This window comes from Copadichromis virginalis, linkage group LG7, assembly GCF_057382275.1.
Source record: "Copadichromis virginalis isolate Kocher_CV1m ecotype Utaka linkage group LG7, C_Virginalis_male_GT1.1, whole genome shotgun sequence".
NCBI classification, from domain to species: domain Eukaryota; kingdom Metazoa; phylum Chordata; class Actinopteri; order Cichliformes; family Cichlidae; genus Copadichromis; species Copadichromis virginalis.
In genome coordinates, this window is record NC_140624.1 from 25369122 (window position 1) to 25381559 (window position 12438).

A 12438-nucleotide genomic window follows, 5' to 3' on the forward strand; every position below is an offset into this window, starting at 1 on the left:
CAGTCTGCTGGTACGGGACCGGATGCTGCAGAACCTCCTTCCTGATGGAAGCAGTCTGAACAGTTTATGGCTGGGGTGACTGGAGTCCTTGATGATCCTCCCCGCTTTCCTCAGGCAGCGCTTCCTGTAGATGTCTTGGAGGGAGGGAAGCTCACCTCCAATTATCCGTTCAGAGCACCGCACTACTCGCTGGAGAGCTTTGCAGTTGTAGGCGGTGCTGTTGCCATACCAGGTGGTGATGCATCCAGTGAGGATGCTCTCAATGGCACAGTGATAGAAGGTCCTGAGGATGCGGGGGCTCATGCCGAATCTTTTCAGTCTCCTGAGAAAGAAGAGGCGCTGCTGCGCCTTCTTCACTGTTTTGTTTGTGTGTACTGACCACGTAAGATCCTCAGCCAGATGTACACCAAGGAACCGGAAGCTGCTCACTCTCTCCACAGCAGCGCCGTTGATGGTGATGGGGGTGTGTACTTCTCTGCACCTCCGGAAGTCCACTATCAACTCCTTTGTCTTTGCGACGTTGAGGGTGAGATGGTTGTCTTGACACCAGTGGGTCAGGGCGCTGACCTCCTCCCTGTAAGCCGTCTCATCACCGTTGGTGATAAGACCCACCACTGTAGTGTCGTCCGCAAACTTCACAATGATGTTGGAGCTATTAGTGGCTGTGCAGTCGTAGGTGTAGAGTGAGTACAGGAGAGGGCTCAGTACACACCCCTGTGGAGCACCAGTGTTCAGTGTGATGGGGGATGAGGTGATGCTGCCCAGTCTGACCACTTGGCGTCTGTCAGACAGGAAGCTAAGGATCCAGCTGCAGAGGGAGCTTCTCAGTCCTAGATCCTGCAGTTTCCTGTCCAGCTTCGAGGGAACGATGGTATTGAATGCTGAGCTGTAATCTACAAACAGCATTCTCACATACGTGTCTCTCTTCTCCAGGTGTGACAGGGCAGTGTGTAGTGTCAGGGCTATGGCATCATCAGTGGACCTGTTGTGGCAGTATGCAAACTGTAGAGGGTCCAGTGAGTCGGGTAGTGCAGAGCAGATGAAGTCCCTGATCAGCTTCTCGAAGCATTTTACCACTGGGCATGTGACATAATGACAATTCACTGACATCTTTAAAATAAATCAGTTGCGATCTAGCATACCACAAAACTCACAGATTGTATGTGCTGTACAAGCTCAGTAAGCGTCACACGTATGTCAAATATCCAATCCCCAGCTCACACCTCACCAGCACCATGTCTTTGTTATGATCTTATAAAGCAATCTGACACGTCTTTTAATACCATAGTAAACTTCAGGTTCAAATAGCTGAACCTGAATTGAAAATCCAACTGCTTACATTCTGAGGCAATGCAGCACCTCAATTGCAAATGCATTAATAAATCAAACAAAAATTGAACCTTTTTTTTTTTTTAGGAGAACAGGGAACATAGTTTAACCCAGATTAATCAAATCAGCCAGACAAAGTAGCTGAATTAAAACAGACAGACAAGACAGGTCTTATTCCTCTACAGGGTGGTTGAATTTATGTGTCTCTATGTCAGAGTCTCTACACACGGTTGAATTTCGATGACTTGTCAGACCAGCGGCCTCTATATCTGGAGCATCGCTGCTATTATTAGCTCAGAGTTGGCTTCACAGGGGGGGCTTAACTGGGGCTCTCGACCCAACTGACCCCATCTCTCTAACAAGCCCCAAACAATAGAGCTGACACTCTGCAGCTCCTATCCCAAGTGAGACCCCTCCCAGCCTTAGCTAACTCCTTCACTCCTGCTGTTCCAAACCATCAGGGAATAGATATCACCACCAGCTGATGTTGAGGAGAAGTAAGGGCTTTATAAGCAGGAGGAGAGCCAGGGGAATGCCAGTTGTTACTCAAAAGGAGGTGTTACGACTAGCTGCTAATTGGGTGAGGATTATGTCTGCTGTAAGTCAGCCTAATGCCTCAGAAAAACATTTAGGAACGCTGTACATGTCGAAACACACTGGGAGGACTAGATTAAAACCATGTGGGATTAAGATAACTCTGTAATATGCATGACTCCATGTCTCCGATTAAGGACAACTTGAAAAAGCTACAGTCTTTTATTATATTCATTTCTAAATGGTTTGGCGTATTGTAGACAATGGTGTAACAGACAGAATACTTTGCAGATAGAAAACTTCCCAGCTTTAGATTTCTTTAAATTCCAGATTCAGACTCACACCCCACCAGCACCATACCACACCAAGTTTTTTTTTACTGTAGGTGTGATTTTCAATTATCTTATAGATTGTCTATGATGATTTTTTTAAATTACTGCTATTGCTAACAGCACTCTTAATACAAGTGGGCTACAAAGAGTTTCCAGAAATTTTATACTATGCCTACAGATGATACAAATTGTTATGTAAAATCTCTTTATACAGGTTAATGGTGGTCCTTTAAAGTGGCAGTAGGGTGTTAGTTGTAGGGTTGGATAGGGTCTTTCTCCAACTTCATGACTGATTCATGGAGAAGGAGATAGCAGGACTTGGGGATTGCCTTTATTATTCCCATGAACAAGTTCAGAGTGTGTTATGTATTAACTGCGTGATTGTCTTCAGCTTGGCTAAGACCTCATGGATAATTCAGTAGCTTACTCACAGGAGGACAACAGAAGTGGAAACAGACGGAGGGGATAAAGATAGCACGAAGTAGCCAGGTGAAATTCACTCTACCCAGCAACCAGAAGATCTCTCCAAGCATGCTAAGCCTGTGTCTTTTAGCAGTGCTGGTTTGTTGTTGTGTCACTGGTCATTTTAAGAGTTCCAGTGAAACCTGCCTGACACATTTGCTGATTGATTGTTTGGCTACAACTGGGCAATCAGTGGTGATATGGTGATTTATTATACACCAAAAAGAGTACACAGCTTCCACCTTAGAAGAGGATGCGCTCTTCTAGTACGTTGCACCAAAAATCATAATGTAGCACCACAGCAACTGCAAAAAACTTAAGGAACAATCTCATACAAATCTCCATTTCACCAATTTATATTCACCATGTCAAATGAGAGTACATTGCTGTCTGTTGTTGCTTCTTTTATATTTAAGTGTGTTTTGGGGGGCTAAAAAGAAGCAAAACCGCTGTAGTTCAAAGTCATACAACCATGTTTCTCAGCAGTACTGAGAGTGGTTTCACAGGTGAAGTGGTGCACTTTCTGTTTTCAGGCCAAACTGTCTTGTGAGAATATTAAATCTGCCATGTGATGCACTGTGCAATCCTAAGAAAATAACCATAATTTTCAGTTTTACTCAATTCCAGAAGACTCTGCAAACCTAACTGTAGAGAACACTACAAAAATGGTACATTCCAAATCAAAATACCAGTCTTGGCATTGTGGTACAAATCACATGGTTAATTAGGAGATAGGTGAACTTTCTGGCGGCTCCATCACTCAGTCCGCATTTCTTATTGTTTTGTAACATTTCTAAAGGCATAACCAAAGAAACCAAAGAGCTTCACATGGTGAAGAGATGCAGTATCCATAAAAGTTCGGTGCAATTTACTTATTTGGGACCAAACTAGATGCAGAAAACCCACGACAAGTAAGTGATCCTTTAAAATAAGACCAGAGTGGACTGAAATAAAACCTCAGATGTTGTGGTACAACTCAATGAAACTGTTGTATAGTAAAGATGATCAATTTATTATTAAATTATTTTTATTTTAATTATTTCTATTTATTTAACCAAAATATCACCAGAAGCTATTCTCCTGCCCTTTCATAAAAACACTTTTTTTCACCAGTCCTTTTGACATTTGACCAAAAAACAAACAAACAAACAAACAAACTTCATTGGTCTTTTAACTTTTTTGCAAAATTTTAAATGGCTTTAAATTCTGGGAAATTCTATATTATTCTAATTCTAATAAAATATATATTTTTTTATTTACTTTTTTGGTTGAGCTTTCCAGCAGATGGCTTCACAGCATCTTCTCATAGTTCACTGACTGGCAAATCAACCTGAGAATCCGAAGATTTTAAAAAGTTTGCTGTACAGCTGGTGTGAAACTGTTCTTCTGAAAAGCTGCCTTTGATCAGCGCCGAACATGCCTACAGTTACTGTCCCTATATAACTCGATCTTTGGTCTACCTGTCCAGAGAACATAAATTGTTTGTCTGAATCTTCTTTGGCAAACTAAATATTGGTTTCACAGTTATCTGCAGGGCATGTGATGACACTGGGGCATTGTGAGACTTCTTTTTGCATTAAACCATCTGTTTTTTGGATGAGTTTCCTGTCGCAGCCAGTCCCAGCCAAACAGATACTTTTACTGCAATCCTTTTTTAATTAATTTGAAATTCCATTCACAAACTTTTCCTCCTTAAACCCCTAAAGAGAGGTTTTAAATCTTCACCTGATGACAACAAACACTTGTCAGTAACAGAGAAATAGTAAGACAACCTCTACATGTCACAGGTTACTTCTCTCACTTCCTGAAAATGTTCTAATCTTTGCTCCTAAACTGTAACATCTGATTCTAACTTCATGGACAGAAGCATCATTTGTCATTTTTCTATTTAAGATCTGGAAAATTCAATTTCTTTTAAAAGTTACCGTTTATATTTTTATGCCAAATAATTCAACAATCCACATATGGCTGCACATTAAGGATAACGCACGCACGCACACACACACACACACACACACACACACACACACACACACACACACACACACACACACACACTCTATTTAGCCAGCTTTCCTGTCAAAACACCGACTCCTACCTCTCCCTTCCTTCCACTCCTTCCTTCGTCCATACCTCCTCTCTGTGTATTTATGTGTGTGGTTACTTACAAAGGTTCAGTGTGGCTTCAAACTAAATCTGTGTTTCAGGGTTCATGGACAGGACATACACTTTAACAGAGTATTTTCTTTATTGTTCACACACTCAGTCCTCCAGCCTCATGTCTGAACACATATATGAGAGGAAAAAGAGAAACAGCGAAAATGGGACAGAGGGATAGCAGACATCTGGCTGCCCAGTTAATCAGGGCTTTCTAATCCTAAAGAGACCTCGAACAAACACACACTCAAATACACACACTGCATGTGCGTATATGAGTTTGTACACAAAAGCAGAACTGACACACCAGAAAATAGGTATTAGGTTTGCACACAACACAGACACACTGTTACTCCACTCTTCCCCCATTCATACAATACCCATGCATTCAGGAGAAACATTAATATACACAGACAAGCGTCGAATTTTCTCTTTCCCACAACTTCCTTTGGAGGATTTCAGCCTCAGAGATTTGAATTCTGTGTAAATAAACTCAATCTGTGGTCAAAGAGAAGATGCAAATAGATTTCATTAAACTTGACTGAATATAGCCACCTATTCACTACAATTTAACTTGAAACAAACATAAGCTCAGAAATTAGACATTTTGGAAAATGCGACTGACCAGTCTCTGCTACCGCAGCTACACGGCTCTAATGATGGTGGTGTTGGTTTTTCTGCTGGTCCAGCTCACAATGAAATATCTCAGTAGCTTACAGTTAAATTCTCCAAACTTTCACCGTCCACAGGGCACGATTCCTGATTATCTTGGTGTTCCCTTGGGTTTTTTCCTAGCAGCACAACTTCAGTTTATGACAAGATGATTTAAAAGAAAAAAAAAAATTGTGCCAGCCTTGGCTTCACTTGAAGACTAATGCTAAAAAGCAGCAATGCTAAACACTGCAGTAGAGCTGGGCGATATGAGATTTTTTCATATCACGATATGTTTTTTTCATTTCAGGCGATAACGATATCTATCACGATATAAGCCAAATAACTATATTTGTAAGATTTAAATGTGCCGTTGCTCACAAGTAAAATGTGAAATAATCAGCAGCTTTTTTTTATTTAAATATTTATTTCCCATAATAAGTTCAACAGGGTAGATGTACTTAAGGAACATGAGACTTTTTCAGATAAATAAAGGCAAATATTGCAAACTACACAAAAGGCAGCCGCTAAAGCGTTTAAGTTTCAAAATAGAACAAACGAAACAGACTAAATTGTCAATTCCACTTAGAAACAAAGTATTAATTCTAAAAATAAATCTTAGTTTGTTTTACAGAAGAACAGACAAAACTAACTTTTGTCAGTATCAAATAAACTGAGAACTAAAAGGAAATTCTCAATCTCTCCTTGTTGTATAGCTTAGCTTTTCAAACAGTTTTAACAGTTACTTTAGTCTGACAAAAGCCGAATGACGAATTAGCGCTTCCAGTCAGAGACTGAGGCTACGTCCACACGTACACGGGTATTTTTGAAAACGGAGATTTTCCGTTTTCGTTTTAAAAAATAATCCCGTCCGCACATAAAGGCAGAAATGAAGGAAAACGCTGCTATGAACATGCCAAAGCAGCAGGTGGCGCTAGATTCCTAACCGTGCAGAAATGTTGGCCAATCAGAAGTCTAGAAGCCTCAGTGGGAAAAAGTAAACAAAGCTGGGGCATAGAAGCAGACCCGAGTCGTATGTGTGGACGGACAGTAACTGTGTATATGTAAGCATTTAAACACTGCAGAGTAGAATTAACAGTAACAGTATTGTAGAAATTCATTTCACCGAAACAATAACGTGGCGCAGTGTGACGCATGCACCAGTTTATTGTATTTCCAGACTTGCTTTCGTGCCGAGTAGCGTGCAATTTACAGTGCACGCTACTCTGTTTTTTGTCAGACTTGAAATAGCCGAAATACCTTCACACTACGGAACTTCTATGGCTCTTCCGTTCGACAATCTCTCCGGCATTGGAACCATCATCTGTTTTCTCTTCGGTCACGCTCGGTTGATTTTTCTAGTCGGCACACTCATTTCCTCCATTACGCGCTGGCTCCATTACCCACTGCCTGCTTCCCAAACAAACACACGTGCGGCTTGGCACTTGTGCTGTACGTAACAAGTCACGCGACGTGACGCTGCGGCTGTGATTGGTTCGGCTCTGCGCTACTTAGTTTGGATTGGCTGACCTTTTTTTAAAAAAAAATTTTATTTTAAGAGGACAAGAGCGGCGAAGTCTATCGCGATAGCTTAATTTCTCTATCGAGTAAAAGTTATATCGCGATACATATCGTTATCGTTCTATCGCCCAGCTCTACACTGCAGTATTATTGCTGGTAAGTAAATGATGTGAGCTCAGAGGCAGCTTAAGACATAAATATACTATTAAGTCAATGTAACAACATAGTGACTATTCATATCTTTCAGTCATATGACCAATGCAGAACCGATGACAAAACATGGTTTAACATACTAGAGCATTTGCTTCAAGACATTGTAGATCACCTCCCAACCAAAGAAAGTCCATGAACAAGCTACAAATTCTGACGCACATACAGCTCCTTCCATTTAAAGGCAAGAATTTTTTTTTTATATCAAATCCAAAGTAATACTTTTGGAAAGGATACAACACAAATTTAATCAAAGCTTCTTTCACGCGTTCAGATTTAACAACCATTCGGCATTTTGGACACACAAACCTTGTAACTGTCTGGCAGCACAGGAAACACTGTTCTATGTGTTTCCCTCCTATAATGATTGGATATCATGTGACATTTATCAATGGGCAGTTCATGAACCTCTTCTAAATGAATAATGTCAACATTTGTTTGACTAATTATACAATAAGCGGTGCTGCAGGAAGCAACACCATAAATAAATAAATGCGCTAGTTGCTCTTTAATCCATTTTGTTCCGACGCCATGCAGCAGCTGATAATCGTTCCAGTAGATTCAGTTCTCCAAAGCATTTCTGCACAAGGACTGTTTACAAAACAAAAATCCAATTAAGTTACAGTAATTATTGTCAATGCCTGCAGTAAACATCCTGAGACGTTCAGCTTCCACTGTTGTGTCTGGTTGGGAGTTCTGGTTTAAAAAAGCAGAAGCGAAGAGATTGGATCTCATGTGAGAAATTAAATCTTTCCTTAGCAACCGTACAGGTGGCGTTTTAGTTTCACGGTCACAAGGCCATGCACTCTCTATTTTTGTTTTCAACTCCAACCTTCTCCACCAACAGAAATCCCCCCCCCCCCCCCCGCAATGGCTTACCCTTTTCTGACGGCTTTCGGCAGCAGCCAGCTGGGCCGACATGCGCTCCTGCATCTTTCTGCAGTGTGCCATGACGGCCTCCAAGATGGAGATGGGGCTGGACCCTAGGGGACCCCGTTCCTTGTCTCCTCCGGGGACCCCGCCTTCGAAGTCCCTCTGAAGTGCCAGGTAGGGGTCAGTCAGGCTGTAGTGGCTGTACCGTTCTTGAAGAAAAACCTCCTTCCGCTGAGCCTGGAGGGGATATAAAAAAAAAGCAGAAAAGGTGCTATTCAACTTGTTTACACTACATGAGTAAAATGATTTTGATGAAAAATAATATATAGAATGTTTCCAGGTTTTCAACCAGAATCACACATATAATCTCATACTGTAGATATGTTATAGAATTAGCGTACAACCAGAAAACAATGCGTTAACTAACAGTACTTTGACATTGGTATAATGTAAGACAAAAACAAAAAGCCTTTGATAAGGAATGACGTTCTCTCCTTAACCTCATCCAGTGACCTAGATCAAAAGTGTACGTGTCAAAAAAAGCACACGGGGTAACAACATGAAAGGCGTCAAACTGTGGTTTATTTTCTTCACTTTGTTAAGCATTTCTCAACTTTTATTTGGAGAGCTCTCTGCTACCCATGGGAAATGTATGTCCCAAAGAGGTTGAAGCTCAAGCAACACTGAAACTTTATTACTTGACAAACTCGTCTGGTCCCGTGGCCATCATCAGGGTCAGTTTGTGTCCCAAACAAACTCACCCATAATTACATTACAGTAAATAACAGCTAACGAGCAGGAGAGGACATATTTACGGTGATTTGGAGAGCTCAAAGCTTTTACCAGTCCACCATTAACACCCAACCTACCCCTACACAGTGCTTCAAAAAACAAAACAAAACAAAACAAAAAAAACAACAAGCAAAATAAAAGGAAGCTCAGGCCATGCTGTGGAACTACGAACCAACCAACTCTTCCCCCCTAAATGTTATTACCCCAACCGCATGACTCCACAAGCATTCAGCACTGAAGCAGGCACAACTGCGCTCAGGTTACACTGGTACATGGCGATGGGAGATACCTCTGACCAGCTCGGAAGACTGTACACACAGGAGGGCTGTGGTATAATAAGAGAACACGGCTATACTGGCATGACTGTTTCCATTCTTAACTGAAAACATGGTGTGCCTTTGCAGTTACGTAGAAGATCCTTTGCTAACTACAAACTTCAAGCAAGGCTGAAAATCTTTTCAGCTGCACACTCTAATGTTTATCATTCATCTTCCAGCTTTGGACTTCCAGTAGAATGTAAACAGAATGCTTAATGCTTCAGCAAATCAGCGTCCCAAGATAGCATGTCTTTCCAAACAGTATATGAATGCAGCAGACTGGTGATTGGCCAAAAAACAAAAACAAAGCTAACAGCGGTAGTAAACATCTGACTTGTTTTCAGCAAAATTTTGTCAAGTGTATACAGACACCAGGGGAAAAAATTCACATTATCCGTGTGGCTTTAGAAAGTCTGGGTGTACACTTTTGCAGGTAAAAAAAAGAAAAGAAGAAGCTATCAAACAGAGCTGGCTGTACACACAGCAGGGGCAATGTGCTCTGAGTGAAGCACTAAAACTGCGACTCTACACTTGTGTTGGGTTCAGTAGTCAGTGTGTACCTATGTTAAATTATTTATTTTTTCTAGTCATAGCCACAACTTTCCTGTTTACGTTACAGTTCTTGCCAACTTATCTTTTTTGCCAGCAACCACCAGGCTGACCAGTTGCTCTTCATAGACTCTCATTTTGCAGTTGGACCGACCCTAAAGACTCAGTGTTTCCCAGCCACTGTGCCGCAGCACATAGGTGTGCCGTCAGAAATGATCAGGTGTGCCGCGGAAGATCATATGGTTCCACCTGATTAGTACTCTAATAGTGCTAATAATATATTAGTTAACAATACATTAGCATAATAGCTTGCATGCTATATTTTCAGAGAGGAATTTGTTTTTCTTGATGTATATTCCCCTGAAACAGCTCACTGCATCAAATCCTGCAGGTTATAGAGGGGAAACATCTTCTGTAAGATCCAGTGTTTTTCACAGCTGCTTCAAGCAGAATCTGGCATTTATTAGCCTCAGTAACATTACCCCTGTTGAACCGGTCTTCTTTCTGACCAAAAACAAATGACCATCGATTGGCCAAATACTGCCTAACCAAAATCCACTTGGCGGCAGTAAAGCGGCTACAAACCTGCACAGACCATAAGTAGTGCTGAAAGAGTAATACATGTTTCAGGAATACACTGCAATAAAACAAAAGCCATCAGAGTTGGGTGAAGGTCGTCTTTCGATCTATAACATATAACTGAGTCAAGGCATTTATGAAGGACAAACCATTTGATGTGCTCTTTAAGCAAAAAGGAGGTGCCTTAATCTAAGATTTGAATTGCAGTTTTGGAATGATTTCACAGTCATGATTCATATTGATCAGCAGTAGAAAAATGGTGAGTAATTAATAACTAGGGTTACTTAAAGGGTTGGGACTTAAATTTTATGTGGGGGGAGGGAAAGCCAAGTGTAAGACAAAGCCACAGACAGCAGGGACAGAGAGGAATGAATGGCAGGACGGAGCTGCAAGATGCGTTTCCAAAGAAGGAAAAGTAAGTCTGCAGAGTCAAACAGTAACACGCTCACATAAAGAGCGCAGAGGATAGAGATTGATGGTCAATTCTAAGAGCGCTGAGGCAGGTCTGGATACTGATGGCCGACTGTGAGCAGGCCAATATAAACATGCCCCCGAGGAAAGGTAGGTGTGCGTGACAGAGAGGAAGAAAGAGCACGAGGAACCGAAGAACAACAACAAAAAGACCGTGTGGAAAGACTGGAAAGAGGAAAGACTTGAGAAAAAGCTGAATTTTCTCACAAACACTTCAAACATGAAGATAATACCTGCAGGAATAATTTGCTACTTTCAATAAACTTTGAGTTGACATTAAAAACCACACTTATAACTAAAACAAGCAGTTTTCTGTATTTAATTTAATTCTAAAGTGTCTATAAAATGGTTCACAGCTGTTAAAAACTCAAAATTCATGTCTTTAACCTTTCAAAAATCAAAAATTCAAAAATAAACCATCCAGAACACAGAAATCAGCAAAGTGCAGAAAATGGCACCAGTGTCACATTCTTCAGTTTCCACACCAGAGGGAAGATTTTAGTTAAAATGGATGAATCTTAAAAAAAAAAATCTTAGTAAAAATACTTATTACAATATATTTTCTACTCTCAAAAATCTTTATTAACATCAGCTGGGTGAGTACTCGGAGTTTTGACCTCATACCATAGCTGCTTATGCTCTGAAGCTACATAATCCAGCTTCAGTGAACGTATCATCTAAACCATCTTAAGGGAATCCATCTGTAAAGCTCAGCAAGAAATAATTAGGAGCAACGTAGCGCCATCTTTCAATTCAATTTTATTTATATAGCACCAAATCACAACAACAGTCGCCTCAAGGCGCTTTAAACTTCCCTTCACCTCTCAGGATCTCCCTGTAAATGCTCACATAGAACCAGGGGCCATTTAAGTCCAGTTCAGTCAGTCAGCGGCTCTTTATGCTCACATTAGGAACATTATTTATCAGGCTAAAGGTTTTTGGGTGGTTAGGTGAGCATTCCCATTAAATATGAGTAAACTATTCATTTCACAAGCCTCAACTTGCTAGCATGTTGTTTCTTTCCTTTCTCATTATTATTAAAAGAGCCGTTTATGATACGTGAGTAGTTCAACAACTTTTTCCTCAATCACCTCTGTTTTCCCTTCGTATTTAAACCTGTGAACCAGATCATCAAGATTTCCTGATTGGGGGCGGGGGCTCAGGATCGTAGGTCACCCTATTTACAGAGTCAGGGCTTGGACCAATAGCACGAATCCTTTGAGACCTCTTCAGCTGTCAAATGCTAAGCTCCCCCGAGGCTCTTAATTCCATAGATACATTGATTATCACAGGGAAGCTACAACATACAATAGGCTTTGAGGGGTATATGCTTTAGGAGCAAATCCATTGATAAAAAAATCTGTTTTTCTTTTCTTAAAAAAGATAAAAATTTAACCAATATGTTCTGGTCACCTGTTTGATAATGCTGATGAATAATAGTGGAGACAATATTAAACATATTCTTAGAATAAATGTTTGTAATAAACATGCTGAAATAAATTAATAAAAGTAGGGCTAAATCACCCTTGAACTGTAAGTTTCCAGTGACTTTAGGATGTAAATATGGCTAACATCCCTATATTTTAGTTACAGTACATGTCATGAGCCATACCCCTGAGGTTTACTAAGGTTTAAGATAAGATGTTTATATATTCTGGTTT

The 12438-nt window shown here is 40.6% G+C and overlaps 1 protein-coding gene across 1 annotated transcript in view; it reads right to left on the bottom strand.

The window, feature by feature from the left end:
- Positions 1–12438, bottom strand: part of cttnbp2 (cortactin binding protein 2) — a 92356-nt gene that overhangs the window by 41118 nt on the left and 38800 nt on the right. The window contains exon 3 of the mRNA XM_085462675.1: positions 8076–8306. Coding sequence (XP_085318801.1) covers positions 8076–8306 — 231 coding nt within the window. The remainder of the gene's footprint in view (positions 1–8075; positions 8307–12438) is intronic.